The 19934-nt window shown below is 50.7% G+C and overlaps 2 protein-coding genes across 2 annotated transcripts; one reads left to right on the top strand and one right to left on the bottom strand.

The window, feature by feature from the left end:
- Nucleotides 1–1490: 1490 nt before the first annotated feature.
- COX5B (cytochrome c oxidase subunit 5B) lies at nt 1491–3317 on the top strand. Its single transcript, XM_004326872.4, has 4 exons — nt 1491–1646; nt 2209–2282; nt 2451–2550; nt 3119–3317. Exons 1-4 carry the CDS (start codon nt 1544–1546, stop codon nt 3229–3231), a joined length of 390 nt encoding a protein of 129 aa, XP_004326920.2. The 5' UTR covers nt 1491–1543; the 3' UTR covers nt 3232–3317.
- Nucleotides 3318–11985: 8668 nt separating this feature from the next.
- Nucleotides 11986–19930, bottom strand: ACTR1B (actin related protein 1B). The gene is made up of 11 exons (XM_019931138.3): nt 19765–19930; nt 17840–17904; nt 16548–16623; nt 16094–16219; nt 15618–15742; nt 15159–15375; nt 14945–15037; nt 14674–14848; nt 13533–13594; nt 13240–13280; nt 11986–13045 (listed from the first exon to the last, which is right to left on the bottom strand). Exons 1-11 carry the CDS (start codon nt 19810–19812, stop codon nt 12943–12945), a joined length of 1131 nt encoding a protein of 376 aa, XP_019786697.1. The 5' UTR covers nt 19813–19930; the 3' UTR covers nt 11986–12942.
- Nucleotides 19931–19934: the final 4 nt, after the last annotated feature.

Genomic DNA, 19934 nt, shown 5'->3' with positions numbered 1-19934 from the left:
TTCCAGACCAATGCTTTTTTCTCCCTCCAGCATTAAACATCTAACCATAAGTACACATCAACTATAGATTCTTGGGGAACATTCCTAGGACTTAAGGGAATTTTTTCCCAATTTAATTTGGAAGGGGTGCAGTGGAGGTAAGGAAGAAGGGATTAACAGCAGAAGCCATTAAAAGCAAAACACACCTTTATAGAGGATCAAGACATCTTTGGCCTTAGAGATGATTTTTTTTTTTCTTGATAGAGGGTCACCCACGAAGACCAGCTGTGCTCACGTGAAGAAATGCTCCATCAGGTCCTTTTGAAAATATAACCCCCACGGGACAGGTGGGAACACCTGGGACTTCAACCCTCCCCAATTTACCTCAAATTGACCTCATTGGGCCAGGAGAAGCCCTACAAAACTGATTCTGTATATTCTCTCCAAAAAATAAATTTACTAAAATTTACTTGATCCTATTATATGCCGGGTCTCTGCAAGGCAGTGAGAATTCAAAGGTGAATAGTGCATAATTCCTGCTCTGAAGGGGTTTTCTATCCGGTAGGGAAACCGATACTGCATGCAGCCAGACTGTGACAGGGCTATACTGACAATGGGAACTAGGGCCTAGGAGCCCATGGCAGGCAGTGTTTACAAAGCCCACCCTAAGAAACTTGCACATCTTAGCTTGTGGGCAATAGGGGAGCTACGGAAGATGTTTTCAGTTTTAAACGCCGAACTCCCGTCCCAGTACGTTCTGGGACTCCATTCTTCATTATCAACTCCGCTTCCTGCTTCCCCTCCCTTAACCTCTACTGAGTTAACAGCCTCCCAGTAGCCACCCCTTCACCCCACATCACCAAGGTCTTTGGTCCTGGGAGGGGCCCACAATCTGGCCCTACCTTCCTCCCCCTCCCCAGCCTCGCCTCAGGCCTGGACCTCATCACCTCAAAACCACTGTAACAGGAAACTGATGCTTGGACTGCGGGCAGGTCCTGCCCAAGTTCTTGTAGGCTGGGCCACAAGTTTGCAGTGGCTCACACACTGCCAAGAGAACCAGCATCACAATTAGCATGCATCACAACTAACACAGAGTCCACTCGTAAATCTGGACAGTTTGGTGTGCAGCAAGTATCCTGACAGGCACTGGCTTCACGTCTTCCATCAGCTGCCTCCATGCTGCCTGAGCACCACTATCATGCAAGAAGCACAGGAACTCCAGTGTGGTTGACCCGTTCCACGGACGAGGATCCTGAGGCCCACAGACGCAAAACGAGTTGCACCTAATCCCAGCGTTAGTAAACGGCAGGGTCGCCAGAAGCCTACAATTGAGACCCTGACCGCCTCCACGCCTGCCCGGCTGCACGGCGGACGCAACGAAGCAGAGCTACGCATGCGCAGCCTTTCCCGCGGCCCCGCCCCCCGGCCGAGTCAGGTGAGTGGGGCGGGCTCCAGGCCGGGAGGAAGCGGAAGGTGGTCACGGAGGGGAAAGAAGCCCTCCCCCGGAAGTGCCTTCTGCCTGCGGAGCCTGCTCCCGGAAGTGCTGGTGTTTGTAGCTGGCGTGATGGCTTCAAGGTTACTCCGCGGAGCTGGAGCGCTGGCCGCGCAGGCCCTGAGGGCCCGCGGTCCCAGTGGAGTCTCCGTGGTGCGCTCTATGGCGTCTGGAGGTACTTGGCCTGCTGGGAGCGCCGGGGACCCGTGCCGTTGCCCTCCCGGGGTGGTGTTAAGGCAGTAAGGAGCGGGGGGTTGAGGCCGTTCAGCTCCTTCGGGCCCCAGTGACCGCCACAACGGACCCGAGAACCTCAGACTCCGCGGGCGTCTCCCGTTGTTCTCGGCCGCCGCTGCTGCTGACCACCATACTGACCCTTCTGCGAAAAAATCCTAAACGGAGACGTCGGCTGACCTTGGTGGGCAGGGGTTGCATCCGGGACGTGGGGGGGCTAAGCCGCCCTTCAGGCCCGCGCCCGCCTCAAGGTCGATGCACTCCACTAGGACTCTGGTTGACCTGGTTTTAGAAAAAATGTGCCGAAAAATGGGCTTCCATGGTCGAAGGAAGAAAGGATCACCCCGTGTACCACTTTTGGGTATCGTGACTCTGGTCCTTAGGGGTCAGTGGGTATGGGTAACCTCTAGGAGCCTGTGGACCCACTAAAAGTATGCAGAGATGTCCATATGTGCATTTTCCTTGATCATTTCAGGCGACATCATAATTCACGTATTTTCCTTTAGGTGGTGTTCCTACTGATGATGAGCAGGCCACTGGGCTGGAGAGGGAGGTCATGCTGGCTGCACGCAAGGGACTGGTGAGGAGAACCTTGTGTCTTCTCGGGAGCTCATGGCCTTGGATGGAGTCAGAGCGGCCTCCTCTCTGGGAGCCTTCCATCCAGGAAACCTGGCTTGTGGGAACAGTACTGCTATCCCCTAGAGGGTAGGGGTCATTTGGCATAATGGGTCCTTCATTTGTTTTTCAGGACCCGTACAATATACTCGCCCCAAAGGCAGCCTCAGGTACCAAGGAAGACCCTAATTTAGTCCCCTCCATCAGCAATAAGCGGATAGTGGGCTGCATCTGTAAGTACCTCACCACTGTTTTCTTATCCATTTGTTTAATATTTGTTTAATATACAGGATGTCTATCAGCTGCTTCACATCTGTTGTTGTGTGTGAGTGTAGGTGTATAAAGAAGATGTGTGTGTAAATAAGTTGTTCTAAGGGTCTTGGCCCTCAGGCCTCTCTGCCCGAGTAGGTCATCCTTAATGGTAAAGAGGCCTGGAACATCAATAATACTGCCTCATTGGAGAGGCAGCGTGAAGGAGTATTCATCTACAAAATATTTATTGTACTTTCTCTTTGCCACACACCATGTTAGGCACTAGGGGTACATACCAGGATGGACCCAGCTTTGGGGTTCTGCATAGGCAGGGAACTGTGAGAACCTGTGGTGACTCTGATAAGAGATCAGCTTACTCACAGGTAAACTTGGCCTCAGTTTCTTCATCTGAAAAATGGGGAGAGAGCTTGAACTGATAAGGTGTCAGCCATAACTCTGTGTCTCAGAGGTGTCTGAGGAAGAGAGGTTAACGTTGAAAAAGTCCCCTCTTCTAGGCTGGATGGCCTTCAGCCACCTTTTTTCTTTCAGGTGAAGAAGACAACAGTGCTGTCATCTGGTTCTGGCTGCATAAGGGCGAGGCCCAGCGATGCCCTAGCTGTGGAACCCATTACAAGCTGGTGCCCCACCAGCTGGCCCACTGAGCCCCTGCACTAACTCACTCAAAATGTGATGTAAAGTTTCTTCTTTCCAGTAAAGACTAGCCATTACATTGGCTTCTCCTTCCATAGTTGGCTGGTCTTATTTCTTTCCTGTGTTTTTTGGGAAGGAATGGATGATTATGTTGGGAATAGCTATCTGTTAATACTAGCTTGCCATCCACTTGCTTTTGAACACCGAGATTGCCAGTTCCCTAATGCAGTGGTAGCTACCACCTGGCATGGGGAAAATGGGCTGTGGAGTCAGGCCGACTGGACTTGTAATACTGGCTCCATCATCTAGCTTTGTCACTGGGGGCCTGCTCTCTGAGGGTGGGTTACATCTTAATATAAATAAATAAATAAATACCTTGTGAGGTGTTAGGAATAATATATATAAAAAGAGCCTGGCAGATAGTAGGTCCTCACATTGTTGTAAAGACAGAGTGGCCTTGTGGGGAGAGTTTTGGCTTTGAAGTCTTAAGGGACCCAGGTTCAAAGCATAGTTCATGGGGATGCCATCAGCAAAATCTAGAATATGGGACAATTCCAGAAACCAGCAGCCAGTTTCTTCAAGTAAATTGCAAGCAGAAAAAAAACAGGTATGAGTACTTATCAAGTGAAACATGAGGAAGATACCAACCAAGAGCAGTGCGTGGACCTTGTTTGGATCTTGATGTGAGAAAATCAACTGTAAAGAAAAATATCAAATACGGATATTTGGTATTTAGGGACTTATTAAATTTTAGACATGTTAAGGGAATTAGTTTTTTTTTTTTATGCTTTAGTAATATATACTGAGGTACTTAGGGGTGAAATATGTCTGAGATTAACTTTAAAATAGAAGAAGAAAGAGAGTAGTTTGGGATATGACTGATCCATTGTAGCCAGGTACAAGAGGGGTTGTTGTGGGCTTCCCTGGTGGTGCAGTGGTTGGGAGTCCGCCTGCCGATGCAGGGGACACGGGTTCGTGCCCCGGGCCGGGAAGATCCCATATGCCACAGAGCGGCTGGGCCCGTGAGCCATGGCCGCTGAGCCTGCACGTCCTGAGCCTGTGCTCCGCAATGGGAGAGGCCACAACAGTGAGAGGCCCGCGTACCGCAAAAAAAAAAAAAAAAAAAAAAAAAAAGAGGGGTTGTCGTTTTTCTACTTGTGTGTATGTTTGAACTTTATCATAATAATAAACCAAAAAAAAAAAAAAGTTGAGAGAAACAAAAGCCCGATTCAGTCCCTTTATGCCTGTGACACCTTGGACAATTAATTTCTCAAAAGCTGTTTTATCTGTAAAATGGAAATAGTACATATTTTGTTTTGGGATTTGCCATAGAGGTGGCTTTGGTTACTATTGCCACAAAATTGATCCAGACTAGATCTGTAAGTTGAATTGATAATGGGAGAGAAAAGCCCTTTCCTTCATCTTTTTTTCTTAATTTAAATTTATTTATTTACTTTTGGCTGCATTGAGTCTTCGTTACTGTGCATGGGCTTTCTCTAGTTGTGGCGAGCGGGGGCTACTCTTCGTTGCGGTGCGTGGGCTTCTCACTACGGTGACTTCTCTTGTAGAACACGGACTCTAGGTGCGCAGGCTCAGTAGTTGTGGCTCGCGGTCTCTAGAGTGCAGGCTCAGTAGTGGCACACGGGCTTAGTTGCTCCGCGGTATGTGGGATCTTCCTGGACCAGGGCTCAAACCTATGTCCCCTGTATTGGCAGGTGGATTTTCAACCACTGTGCCACCAGGGAAGCCTCTTCCCTTCATCTTGCCTTACCTCCTCTTAAAGGTACAAAGCTACTACTTCCTTTCCTGGCTGTCATCTCATTTCCAGGAAATGTCCAAGCATTTATCTGCCATTCAGGGCCATTCTCTGGGAAGGGGACACCTAAATAGCCACCTACCACTCCCACCTTAAATGCTGTTATAAACAAGAGTTTCCCAGTCAGGAAGACTGGTTTAGTGCTACCCTCAAGCCCTCTTGTCTGGCCCACCTCCTGCATCCTCTTTCCTTTTTCACCGTCTCCCTTTGCAGTCAAAACTCTGCTTAGAGTGGACTTTTTGACTCTTCACATCATTATTTATTCTGTCTGCTTCCTCCCTCATCTCCAAGCCCACCTTGCATCTTTATTATTTTTTAACTTTTAAAATGGAAATATATTACAATATTATGTTTCAGTTGTACTACATTATGAAATGATCACCATGATAAGTCTAGTAACCATCTGTCCCCATACAAAGTTATTAAACTCTTATTGACTATATTCTTTATGCTATAAATTACATCCCCATGGCTTATTCATTTTACAACTGGAGGTTTGTACCTCTTAATTCCCTTCACCTATTTTGCTCCTACCCGCCTCCCCTGTTCTCTGTTTCTGTGAGTCTATTTTCATTTTGTTTTTTAGATTCCACATGTAAGTGAGATCTTACAGTTTTTGTCTTTCTCTGTTTGACCTATTTCACTGAGCATAATACCCTCTAGGTCCACCGATGTTGTCACGAATGGCAATATTTCATTCTTTTTTATGGTGGAGTAATATTCCATTGCATATATGTATATATTCATCTATTGTTGGACACTTAGGTTGCTTCTATATCTTAGCTATTATAAATAATGCTGAAATGAACATTGGTATGCACATATCTTTTTGAATTTTTTTCTTTGGGTAAATACCCAGAAGTGAAATTGCTGGATCATATGGCAGTTCTATTTTTAATTTTTTGAGAAAATTCCATAGTGGCTGCACCAATATACATTCTCACCAATAGTGCACAAGGGTTTCCTTTTCTCCACATCCTTGCCAAATTAGTTATTGCCTTTTTGCTGATAGCCATTCTGATAGGTGTGAGATGTTATCTCATTGTGATTTTGATTTGCACTTCCCTGATGATTAGTGATGTTGAGCATCTTTTCATGAGTCTATTGGCCATCTACATGTGTTTGGGAAAATATCTATTCAGGTCCTCTGCCCATTTTTTAATTAAGTTGTTTGTTTTTTTGATGTTGAGTTGTATGAGTTCTTCATCTATTTTGGATATTAACCCTTATTGGATATATTATTTGTAAATATCTTCTCCCATTCAGTAGGCAGACTTTTTGTTTTTTTGATACAAATCTGTTTCATTGACATATGTGTCTGTTTTTGTGCCAGTGCCATACTGTATTGATTGCTGTAGCTTTGAAGTATAGATTAAAATCAGGGAGTATGACACATCCATCTTCGTTCTTCTTTCTCAAGATTGCTTTGGCTATCAGGGTCTTTTGTAGTTCCATACAAACTCTGATTTCTTCTAGTTCTGTGAAAAATGCCACTGGTATTTTGATAGGGATTTCATTGAATCTGTAGATTGCCTTAGATACCCCCTTGCTTTTCTCTTTTAAAAATTTTAACCAGTTTTCCCCTAAGAAAGAAAAATCTCCATATATTTCCAGACTGTGGTGGCAGAATAATGGTCCCCCAAAGATGTCCATGTCCTAATCCCAGAACCTGTGAATATGTTAGGTCGAACAGTAAAAGGTTGTTAAGATTGCAGACAGAATTAAGGTTGCTAATCAGCTGACCTTAAAATAGGGAGAGTAACCTGGATTATCCAGGTGGGCCCAGTAATCACAAGGGCGGCAGAAGAATGAGAGTCAGGAGGATGTGACTGTGGAAGAATCGTCAGAGGGATGCAATGTTACTGGTTTAAAGATGGAAAAAGGGGATCACAGGCTAAGGAATGCAGTTAACCTCTAGAAGCTGGGAAAAGCAAGGAAATGATTCTCCCCCAGTCTCCACAAAGAAACACAGCCCTGCTGCCACATTGATTTCAGTGCAGTGAGACCCATGACAGACTTCTATAGAACTGTAATGCTTTAATGGCATCAGTAGATCAGTGAATTCAAGTCCTGTCTCCTGAGTTAGTGGGTCTCAAATTTCGCTGCACATTAGAATCACCTGGGTATATTTTTGTTCCCCATACCCGGCTCACACCCGGACCACTGAAGCAGAGTCTCTGGGGGTGAGACCCAGGCATTATTACTTTATAAAGTTCCCCAAGTGCTTTCAACATGCCGCCAAGGCAGAGAACCTCTACCTCAGGCTAACCACAAAAGCACAAAAGCATGAAGAGCTCTTTTTCTTGCCTGTTGGTAACTGGGAGCCCTAGGGGCAAAGAGGAAATGTAACACCCTAAACTAGGAGCGCCAGACCTTTGCCTGTGGGTAGAAATGGGCTCCATCCAGCCATTTAGCAGCTCAGAAATTGGATCCTGTCTCTCCTCACTAGGAAAGAATACAGGTATCTCTCTAATGGTATTTATTAAACAACCTGAAAGTACAAAGATCTTTTTTTCTGGAACCACTTGAGTAAGTTGCTATCTGATGCCCCATCACAGGTTAGTGTGCATTTCCTACAAAGACATTCTGTCCTATACCCTGCAATGTGACTATCAAAATCAGGAAATTACAACTTGTACATTTCTACCATTTAATCCTCAGACCCTGTTCAAGTTTTGCTAAATGTTCCAATAACGTCCTTTATAGCAAAGAATCCAGTTCCTGTTACCTTTAGTTGTTATGTCCCTTTAGCCTTCTCCATTCTGGAACAGTTCTTCAGTCTTTCCTTGATTCCTGTGACACTGACAGCTTTGAAAATTACACCAAGAACTTAGGTTTGTCTGATGTTTCCTCATGATTGGATTCAGGTTATGCATCTTGGGCAGGAGGAACACAGAGGTGATGCTGGACGCTTCTCAGTGGGCACATGACGTCGATTTGTCCAGTTGCTGATGAGGTGTTCACTTTGGTCACTTGCTTAATGTCTGCCAGGTTTCTTCACTGTATAGTTGCTCCTCAAATATTATTATTATTTTAAACTTAATTTTAGTTTTTTGGCCATGCTATGTGACTTGCGGGATCTTAATTCCCTGACCAGGGATTGAACCCTTGCCCTCAGCAGTGAAAGCGCAGGACCACCAGGGAATTCCCACCCCTTAATTTTTTTTTTTAATTTTTATTTATTTATTTATTTTTGTCTGTTTGGGTCTTCGGTGCTGCGCACAGGCTTTCTCTAGTTGTGGTCAGTGGGGGCTACTCTTTGTTGCGGTGTGTGGGCTTCTGGTTGCGGTGGCTTCTCTTGTTGGGAGCACGGGCTCTAGGCGTGAGGGCTCAGTAGCTATGGCACATGGGCTTAGTTGCTTTGCGGCATGTGGGGTCTCCCTGGACCAGGGCTCGAGCCCATGTCCCCTGCATTGGCAGGCGGATTCTTAACCACTGCGCCATCAGGGAAGTCCCCACCACCCCTTAATTATTAATAAGTATCTTACAGGGCAATACTTTGAGATATCAATACCCTGTACCTCATCGAACTTTCAATTTATTAATTTATATCAGTATAGACTTATGCTTTCACATTGTATTCAATGAATTATAATTCATAACTGTCATTATTTTTTGATGTTTAATTTGTTCCAAATTTGACCAGTGGAAGCTTCTTCAAGCGGGCTCCTGTGGCCTTTTGACATGCCCCTATCATTCTCGTAGCACTTCTTTTATTCTCTGGCACAAAATGTTGCAGGCTGTTAAACCCGCGAGGTAGGTGCTATTATTATCACCCCCATATTAGAGATGCGGGAACCTAGGAACAGCTCCAGATTACACAGCTAGTTAGTTGTGGTGGCAGGATTGTGAATCCAGACCATTTAGCTCAAGCCTGAGCTTTTCCCCTCTAAGTTTTTATTTTGAAATAATTTTAGACCTATAGAAAAGTTGCAAAAATAGTACAGAGTTCCTGTTTACCTTTCACCAGTTTCTGCTAACATTAACCTATGACATTAACACATAGTACAGTGACTGAAACCAGGAAATTCACATTGATACAGTACTATTAACTGATTTTGCCGGCTTTTTCAGTAAGGTCCTTTTCTGATCAGAATCTCATGTTGCATTTCACTGTCATACCTCCTTGGTCTCCTCAAACCTGTGACAGTTCCTCAGTCTTTGTCTTTATAATCTGTCACTTTTGAACAAGATCGCTGGTCCACTGATTTATAGAATGCCCTCAGTTTGGGTTCGCCTGCTGTTTGCTCCTGGTTAGGTGGAGGTTATCCAAGAATACACAGGTAACATTGCCGTCTCTTAATGCATCACGTCAAGATAGTGATTACCGGGGATGTAAACTTTGATCATTTGGTTAAGGTGATACCTACTAGGTTTCTCCACTGTAAGGTTACTATTTTTCCTTTTTTAATTAGTAACTACCTCATGGGGAGATACTTTGAGACAGCGCAAATATCCTTATTTTTTGCTTACTAGTTTTTGCATCCATTTTTGCCTGCAGCAATGATAACTGTGGTGTTTGCCTAACAGTGATTTTCTGTTATTCCTTCTACATTCATTAATTGGAATTCTACAAGTAAGAACTGTCCCTTCTCCCCCATGATTGATCTCAGACTGGACTCATGACTATTTTATTCTATGACTTATAATCCAGTATAATACAAATATAACCCAGTATAATACAAATATAATCCAGTATAATACAAATATAATCCAGCATAATACAAATATAATCCAGTATAGTACAAATATATCCAGTATAATACAAATCTGACCACTGGGTGCTCCTGCCAGTTGTTTCCCGAGTCCTTCAGAGAGGCCATCTTCTTTTTTGAGCACTTCCTTCCTTTACAGTACCACAGGATATTCTAGGCTAGGCTCATTTTATACTTTCTCTGCCCCAGGTCTGCAATTTCTCCAAGGACCTCTGGTTCCTTTTATTGAAGAATTGTATTTAGAAACCAAGATCTGGATACTATCTGTGCTTATTGCCACTGGGGTGTCATTGTCTCTAGGCCCTCTGAGCAGACAGTGCTAAGAAATATACCCACACATATTCTAACCCATTTACTTCAGTATCTTTCTGTATGTATGATAAAAGCCATGAGCTCATACTACCCCCAATCCCCATCCAACACCACAGGGTTCATTCTAGCCTTATCACCGTCTCATCTGTAGCTTTTTTCCAACAGTGAGAAACCCAGCAGGGCTAGAGCTCTGTAACCACACCATCCCTGCAGGAGAGGGAGTAGGGAGACTGTTGCTCGGCCTTAAAGGATGGGATTTTGACAGACATTAGGGAAAGTCATTCCCAGCAGACAGAAGACCATGAGTAGAGGCTGGCAGGCAAATCAGGGCATGACAATGCCTAAGCCTAACACAGGGAAGGAACAAGACTCCAAAGGGCCACAATTAAACGCAACAATGCATAGCTCATGAGGGCAATTTCACCAGCAGTTTCGCATCAATCCAGTTTTATTTCACCAAGCAGTGGAGAACTGCCTGACATTTTGGATTAGGAAGTGGCAGAACCAAGGCTATCTGGGCTTTAGATCCAAGGGCAAATGGATTGGGTGGGGAGGATGGAGCTGTGGTCATGAGCTAGGGTGGTGGCGGTGGCTACTGTGGAAAAGAAACCAGGTGGGAAAGGCGCTACAGAACCAACAGAACCTGGCAACTGACAGAACGTGGGGAAGGTAAGAGGAGGGAGAAGGCAAAGTGACAAGGCTCTAAGCCTGTGTGCTTGGGAGAAAGTGGTACCATAAACAGAACCCCAAACAAAGGTCTCTCTGTAAATTCTGTTTCCCCTTGGGGACAGGCACGCTGTGACCACAAAGCCTCACAAAATGTTCTCTGAAGACAGGCCTGACTCAGTGACGTCTCCCCTCCTGCCTGATCTCTTGAGTTCCAGGCCCTCCCTCAGCCCCACCAAGTCCATCGCCTTCAACACACAGCTATAATAACCATGCGCCCCTGACTGACTGCCCGTCACTCAGGACACAGCTAAAAACCCTCCCGAGGCCCCCTACATGCTGGCCCCAACTTACCCTCTGGTTTACCTCACATTATAGCCAGAGGCCACTCACGCTGCCCTGCGCCTTAGCCCCGCTTGGGCCCATGTCCTTTTTTTCTAGCCCCACTGGTCCCAGGCGTCTCCTTGAACTCTTATTTCTCCCAGGAACACCCCCTCTTTACCTGGCAAACCCCTCCTACACCCATGCAAGTCCGCCTGCCCCACCTGCTGGCTTAGATGCCCCTCCTCTTGGCCCCCCAGCTCTGTACTGAAATGCCCTGTGTATCTTTCTCCCCTGATCTGTGTTTTTAGGGGCAAAGATATGTCTTGTTTATCGCGGGCTCCAAACACAAGGCACCTCCTGGACATACTGTAGGTGTTCTTGATGTAAGTACTTGATGAGGAAGGAGAGGGTAGACACTCTCCACTCACTTCTCACTGCTCCCTCTCTGTCCACTGCCCTTCCTGTCCTTGCTGCTCAGCTTACTCTCTCAGAGCCCAGCTCATCGATACAGCCTTCTACATCTCTCCCATCACCCCGCTTCCTGACTTGGCTGAACTTGGATCCTGTATCAGTGTTGGTCTATTGGCCTCAGCTACATCTGAGCCGGGCAGCAGAGGTGCTCAAACAGAACAGGTGAGGGCGTGGATGCACCCAGCCCCAGCCCCGCCTGCCACAAGGCCCCATCCAAGAATAAAGGGGAGAAAGGCAGCCTGTTCTCCTGGCAGACTGCAGCAAGCGTGTCAAGAGGCTGGGGAATTCAGCCACCAGGTTGACAGCCCAGCCTCCTGGGGCCTCCCGTGCCACGCTGCCCCGCCAACCACTGAAATCTCAGGCTTCTGAGCTACAGCCAGTGCCGTGCTGCTTTGGTCCTCAGGGATGGATGAGCAAACAACAGTGCAAAGAACCACAAGAAAACAGAGCCACACACTGGGCCTTGTCCATAATTATTACTATAATGATTTACAAAAAAATTTTTTTCAGGCAACTGTGTTAAATTATTGTACATTTGTGGAAGAGGGAGATGGGGGTCCTGGCCACAAGGTAAATGAAGACCTCTTCTGTGGGAGAGGTGGGAGGAGGAAGTGTGCCCTCCTCACCCCCACTAGGTCTGACTTGTGATTAAGTGGCTTCCCTTCAACAAATGAAGACATTCACCCTTCCTGTCCCAGGTACTGGTGTAAAGGACAGGAAGCAGCAAGTCACTGAAGTGCTTTGAAGGGGAGAACGCAACATGCTGCGGCCGCCCAAACCCAGTGCATCCTCTGCTCTGGCTCCAAAGGGTCGGACTCCAGTCCAGACTCCTATGGGGGACGGAAGAAGACTGACAAGAACTCAGTCTACACCAAGGCACCCATCCAGAAAGATGGGAGAACAGAGTGTGAAAGGGTCAGGGATGCCTAGGTGTGGCTCTCCGGGCTACTCTGTTGGGTCAGGAAGAGGAGGAGGCATGAGAAGCAGTGACACACCGGCAGGGAGCTGCTGGCTGCCCCCTCCTCCACCCCACTCCCCAAGGCTAGTTATACAGGCATCCAGGCACTCTGGCCCTGTCGGAGAAAATGGGGGTATTTGGGTGTCTGGCCTTGGAGCTCGGGGCAGCAGAGAGTCATGGGCCTAACTGGTTCTGCCAAGGGGGACACCCAGAACCGCCCAAAGCTGGGCCCCTCAATTCCCATCTTCCAGCTCAAGCCTCCCATCCATGCAGCTAATGTTACTGTGTGTGCGTGTGTGTGTGCGGAGGGCTGCAGGGAAGCATTGTTGCACCACTTGCCGGGGGTTCAGGGCATGCAGGGGGCCCCGAGGCCTAGTATGTGAACCGGACCAGAAAGGGTTAAGGACTCTGGCTCCCCTTTCCTCCCATCTTCCCAATGCTACACCTTCCTCCTTGGGCGCTAGAAGGTTTTACGATGAATAGCCCGCGAGCCATCCTCTTCGTATTCCTTTTTGGACACCCACATCTTCTTAAAAGTGTCCAGCGAGGCCAGGATGGAGCCACTGTGACGAGGGAGGGAGAGCAGTCTTGTGGACCTGAGGGCTGAGCCAATCGCCCTCCCTGGGCGCCCAGAGCTCCACTTCCCTTACCTGGGAGGGAAACCCACCCACCTCCACCTGGCCTGGGCCAACCCGGGGAGAAGTGTCCAGGGCACAGTGGTCTCCTCCCAGAGCCCTCCCCGTGAGCCCCGCCTCACCCGATCCACGTGGAGTACAGCCGTTCCTGAGGGGCTGAGATCTAGAGGGAGCAAGCGGCAACGTGACTGCCCCACCCCCGCACAGAAGCCCCAGTCCCAGCCTCAGGGAGGGGGGGCCTTTCTCCCAGTGCCCGAGGCCAGGCAGCAAGTGCCTCAGCTGGCAGCAGGGGGAGCAGCAGGGCTGGGCTGGGCCTGGAAGGCAGAGGGCATCTGAGGGTGGTTCTTGCTCTTTCCTCCTCGGGTTCAGGTTGCCCAGCACCCCCATGCCCCATGGGGACTCTCCATAACCTCACCTTGATTTTGACGTCTTTGGGGGCAAGCTTCTTTACTTCACTTAGTAATCGGTCGCCAAAGCCTGTGAACACAAGGCTGGCTGAACTGGGGGTCCACATCCAACCCTTTACCACTAGCTCCCCCGCATCCAACCTCTGGTGCCCCAGCCCCAGGTGCTGCCACGCTTGTTTTTGTCATTCTTGCCAGGATTAAGGGTAAGGGCAAGCCACCCCAAAGGCATAAAAGATCCAGCAGCATGCCTACAGGTGGGCCCAGCTTCCTTCCTCAGGAAGGCAGCATGAGATAGAACCCCAAGTCACTCAGCTCTGCCCGACCCCTACACTCTCCCTCCCCCGCTGCTCTGGAGCCAAAACCGCCAGAAGCAAAGGCAAAGGCGAAGGCGAATGACGAGTCAGGAGAACACGCCTCCCACTTCTACCCAGCAGATGGGCAAACACACACAGTGTCGGGACGGCGCCGGGGGACTCTCGTCCATAACTGATGGGGGTGAAAGTGGCACAGCCTCTCAGGAGGGAAACTCTGGTGATATCTACCAGGTAACAAATGCACATACGCACCCTCTTCCTCAGCAATTCTAGTCCTAGGATTTTTCTTTTAGGTATGTTCTCATCACGTGAAGTAACAGTGTATGAGGTCAACCATTGCAGCATCTTTGTGATCAGAAAGAATTTCACCATCCGCAAGGCCATCCGCAGTTAACGGTTAAATGGCACATCCATCCCATACGGCCAGATAAGAGAACTTACACTCTAGGAAAGATCTTCTGGATGTGGTGCAAAGTCAAAAATACATGGCGTGGAGCTTCAGTACACTAAGGTCTGTGTAAAAAGGGAGTGCTTATTCATGCACAGGTGTTACCTGAGAAACTAACAATTCCTGTGGGGAGGGAACTGGGTGACCAGGACAATGGGAGAAGGCAGACTTCATCTAATACATTTTAGACCTCGTTAAACTTATCACCTATTTACAAAGTAAACAAAATTTAATTTTAAATCTTTCTCTTAAAAAAAACAAAAACTGAGCACCCAAAAAACCAACAGGAAATGGGCCATCTCCCAGGCTTCTAGGAAGCAGGATGCAGTCTGAGGGTCCAGCTGCCCTTGGCCTCCAAGTCATACTACCACCTCCCAACTGTGGTACCTTTGAAAAGTGTGGAGCCACCGGAGAGCACGATGTTGGCGAACAGCGTCCGGCGAAGGTCCATGTCAGACTTGTGGATGGCGAAGGCCAGCACCTCGTGGAGCCCCTCACTCTCATCCCCTATCAGGTCTGGCTGGAACAGCAGCTCGGGGGCCCGGAAGCGCGCTGGCCCCACCTTGGGAACACAAGATTGAGGCAGACAGGCCTCCTCCTCCTCCTCCAGGTCCTGGCATCACTCCTGCCCCCGCCCGGGGCTGGCCTGGCAACTTACGTCGAGGGTGCTGCCGTCTGGCAAGGTGTACTGCACCTTCTCCGTCTCCAGAGCCTCATCCTTCTGCGGGCTGATGGACAGGTAGCAGGCCCGCTGCAGTGGGCAGGGACACAGCCCTCAGGAGGCGGCAACCGGGACACCCGCACCCAGGGCTCAACCTTACGCCGGGTCCGACCACCCCCCGCCCCGTTCCCCACCTCCTGCCCTGCGTCACCTCTTTGATGGTCCGGACAACCTCAAACTCAGCCGAGGTGTGAAAGTCAACCCCCTCCTTGCGCAGCTGCAGCCGGAGGTAGCGGGAGACGTCGCGGCCGGCGATGTCCACCCGCATGATGGAGTGTGGCATGGCAAAGCCCTCGTAGATGGGGACGGCGTGAGTGACCCCATCCCCTGAGTCCAGAACGACTCCCGTCGTGCGTCCTGTTGCATACCTGTCACCAGGTCAGCATCCCTTCACCTCAGCCACTGAGGCATGGGGACCTCCTCACCCCTGGAAGGGACCCCGGGACATGTGCATCATCTGGTCTGAAAAAGGGACCCGCGGGACTCCCTAAAGGGACGGTCATCAGGGGGTTGTTTCTACAGGGAAGTCAGATGCCTGGTCATCCCGAGCAGGAGGCTGCCCCCAGGGAGGACGGAGATGGAGGGGCCGCAGGGCTTAGGGAGCACTCACAGGCTAAGCACGGCCTGCATGGAGATGAACAGGGCTGGCACGTTGAAGGTCTCGAAGAACACCTCTGCCGCCTTCTCCCGGTTCTTACATGGGTTGAGCGGAGCTTCCGTGAGAAGAACAGGATGCTGCAAGAGACGCCAGAGTTGCCGGCAGGTGCAAAGACAGCGTGCTGGCGCTGCAATGATCCTTCCAGAGAGCCACCCGCCCCTGTGAGCACATGAAGCTGCGGCCTGCCATCCCTCCCGACGGCACAAGCCCATCATCTGCCAGTAGTTTTACTCTTCCAAAGATCCAGCGCTCCCTGGGAAATTCTGCTCGGCGGCCACGGACTGTGTGGACCCAGGCCCACGCAACACAGAGGTGGCAGGCCCTGACAAAGCCAGAGGAAACGAGGAAGCCTGACTGGGATGCCGTGGGCAGGGAGAGGACACCACAGGGAGAACTGGGCCCCCCGGCGGGAGGGGCCGCTGCCCCACCTCCTCGGAGAAGGTCTGCAGCTGGTCCTTGGAGTAGACGTACTGCCAGATGCGCTCCATGTCGTTCCAGTCCCGCACCACTCCGTGCTCCATGGGGTAGCGGATGGTCAGCAGCCCCCGGTGCTCCTGCGGAGGGGGGAGGCCAGCTGTGGCACCAGACATTCACCCAGCAACTGCTCCCCGCCCGCCTGGGAGCTGCCCCTTCATCCGCTCGCCGGGTGTCCCCATGCCCCATGACAGGTCCTGAACCCAGCACAGGTTCATCTGTCCAACTGCTTCTCAGGCTCTCAGAGCCCAGCCAGTCTCCAAGGCCAGGACCAGAGAGGGTGGCAGATGGCCTCAGAGAACAGACGCCCAGGGCCCTCTCTGGCGGTACAGCTCTGATCACCAGTCAAGGCTCCTGGGACAATGAAGACCCCCAAACCCAGAAAAAGGCAGGCTCCACAGGTATTACCTCTGCTTTTGGTCCGATGAAGAGGTCCCCTTCCAGGGCTCCAGCCATCACCCGCATGTGTTTGGGGCGCCCGACACTGCGAAGACAGGAGAGGTCAGGGAGGTGGGCAGGGGGCACAGCTGAGCCCAGTCCAGGAAGACCAAAGTCCAACTCCAATGGTCAAGAGGGTAACTGTACTCAAAGCATCAGGAGGTGGCCACGGGGCAAAGGCCAGAAGCTAGGCCTATGGGCCACGGGACTACAGAGCAGGCCTTGGCAGGACGGAAGGCTCAGGGTCAGAAGACGAGGTGTCACTTCCATTTCCCACCAGCCCTCCCAGAGACGGCTGAGAGCTCTGTAATGTCAGCCCTGGCAGAGGGTCAGCTTCTGTAGCCACGATGACTCAGCCCACGCTCTCGATTTCAGGAGGGCAGACCAAGGCGGGGTGGCCCCAGGAAACTGGGCTGTGGCTCCCGTGTACACCCCTCTCTCACTCAGTCATTCCTGCCCCTTCCCACTGCCAGGGCTTCCAGAACAGAGATGCAATTCTTGGCAGAGTGGACGGGCTACCATTACAAAATCTGACCCAAGTTCCCTGCACATCAAGAGGAACCTTTAATTACATTCAACGTGAGTTCAAAAGGAAAGCTGAGGCCCCACTGGATGCTTTAGGCTGGCTCTGTCTTGATATAGCCAGCCATTTCAGGGGCCTTAGGACTCCCCCACCCCGGCTTGGGCCACTAAACCCTAAAACCTCCAGGATTTGAGATGAGACACGGCCGAGGGAAAACTTCCCGATGGGCTACAGTGGCCGGAGAAGCACTCCAGGCTTTCTCCAGGTTTCACCTCCCCCTCACCTCTGCCACCACTGGCACCATTCAGGCAAAGACCCTCCTTGACTGAACAAAATATTTTCTAGAGTCTGAAACTAAATGGGCCCTGAAGAAAACATTTCCCGGGAGGAAGGGGTGGCATTAACTCCCCACTTTTTCCTCTGAGTCTAGGTCTCTCTCCTGGAGATGTCTCTCTTTTATTCTTGCTGCTGCTACCACACCCTGTCCCGAGGGGAATGCTGGTGGCTTCTCCTCCTTCCTGGCTAAAGGAGGGACCAAAATCAGCCTCCAAAGAGGAGGGGGAAGCCCAGAGCACAGGTCTTCTCCTTCCAGCGCCCTTAAGAGCAACAGCTTCACAAATCTGGAGTCTTCCCTACAGGTGGGGACAAGAGTTGGCCTCAAAGAGAGCTGTGACACAGGACCCACGTTCTCTACGGAAGCAAACCGAAGGGTTAGGGATGCTGCCTGAGCAACACTTACTAGTTTGGGAAACAGTATTTGGGAATCTGGTCTCCTGCAAAGCCAGCCTTGATCACCCCCGAACCCTGCAAAGAAATTCAATGTTTAGCTCCCAACATTCACCTCCAGATGAAGGCAGTGCCTTGCCATGGGGAGGGCTGCTGCCCCACCATGGCAGCCCGGGGTGGCAGCCTGAGATCCTGCCAAGAGGGCAAGGCCATTTACAAGTACACCAGTGCTTCAAAACCGGGAGCGATTTTGCATTCCCTCCCCCAAATTTGACAACGTCTGGAGACTGGGGAGCGGGGGCTGCCACTCGCTTCTAGGTAGAGGCCAGGGATGCTGTTATACATCTTAAAAGGCACAAGACAGCCCCACATAACCAAGAATTATCCAGGCCAAAATGTCACTAGTGTGGAGATGGAGGAACCATGAAGTACATCCTCGTCTGCACACTCCAAGGTCAGCTCCAGCCAGGAGCTGCACAAGCTACTCCCAAAACCCAGCTAGAAGCAACCCATAAGCTTTTTGCAACACTCTGGCCCCCTCCCCTCAGCAACCATGGGCCACATATAGGACCCGCTGGGGAAGATCACTGGGTTCACTGGGACAACTGGCACCTCTCCTCAAGTGGCTTCTCCAGAGACTACAGGAGGACAGCTTGGTCTTGCCACTGCTCCAGCACGGAAGCTGGACTTAGAATATCTTAAAGGGAACCTGGCGTCTAGAAACCTCCCACTCACTGCAGGAATGAGCATCTCAAACCCTCTTCCCATAGATCTCCATCACAACCCTTGGGGTCCGCAAAGCAGAAATAAACATCCCCAAGTTACACAGGAGGGGCTGGAAGCCCAGAGGAACCAAACAGGTTGCCCTCTAAACTCATTAACTTGTTGATTAGCCCGCCAAGTAAGGAACTGGCCTGATCTTTCCTGTAGCCTGATGGAGAGCAACCTCCAAGCCCAGCTCTAGCCTTATTAAACATCCCCTGCTGTGACTCAGGGCACGTACATGGGTACTCCAAAAAAGACAGCCGTTCAGGGATTACAGGGAGACAGATCCCAGAAAGAGAAGTGAGTCATTATCAAAAACTCCAAGGCCCACACACCAGAGGCAGATACCCAGCTAGGGGCAGATCCACAGATCCCTGCCCTTCATTTTCTTCCCGTGGACCAGAAAACATGCTGAGCCCCAGTGCTGAAGGACAAACCACAATGAAGCCAGGCAACTTTCCTCTGAGGTTTGCAGACAATGTTCCCAAACTGCTAAGGGTCCTGGGAAGAGGAGTCCTGAATTCTCTCCACTGCCCTGCCGGCTGTGGAACTTCTGCTTGGCTCGGGGAGCACTTAAGGAGAGGGTCAAAGTAGCCAAGTGGTCAGCCAGGTGGCGGCGGCTATGTGGTGGGCAGAGCTTAACTTGTATTTTCCCCAGTCCCAGGAAAAGGGCGCAGTAGGGCCTGCCCACTCTGGTAGTGCTGCCTGGGGGTGCAGCACTTGGAAAGAGCTGTTGTAGAGGTCCCCAGGCCAACCTTCTCCAAAAGATGGGGCCAGCAGTGTGCAAGAGGACAGCCAGGGCCACAGCCTGAGAAGGGGTAAAGGGGCTGGGGTCGAAACCTGCCCAGCAACCCCACTCTCAACTGAGAAAGGTCCGGGGTGCCTCGGCCGGGCCGCCCGACTGTCACCCCACCTCTCGGGATGCTGACCAAGGGCCGCCAGAACGATGGGACCCCCTTCTTCTACGGACCTCCCCGCCCGGCTCAGGGAGGGCTCGGGCTGGGGTTCCGCCGCGCCAGCGGGGGGCTGGCCCCGTGGCCCCAACTACAGGGCCAGGTGGGGACGGCCGGCAGGGGTGGCGGGCGGGCAGTGAGCTAGAGGGACCAGCCGAGTCTGTCGGGGGTCCCCGCGTGCACTGCCGCGTGCGCCCTCCCCCCGGCTGCCGAGCCTCACGTTGTCGATGACCACGGGCTGGTTGGCGATGATGTCGTAGGACTCCATGGCCGGGCCGGGCCGGCCCTGCCCAGCAGGCGGGCTGCAGGAGTGACCAACTGCGGCCTGGCGTGCTGACCGGGACAGCGGTGGCTCCTGACGCGGTACCGCGCCCCTCCCTCCCCGAGCGC

The sequence above is a fragment of the Tursiops truncatus genome, chromosome 14, assembly GCF_011762595.2.
Source record: "Tursiops truncatus isolate mTurTru1 chromosome 14, mTurTru1.mat.Y, whole genome shotgun sequence".
NCBI classification, from domain to species: domain Eukaryota; kingdom Metazoa; phylum Chordata; class Mammalia; order Artiodactyla; family Delphinidae; genus Tursiops; species Tursiops truncatus.
This window is presented reverse-complemented; position numbering and strand designations above follow the sequence as displayed.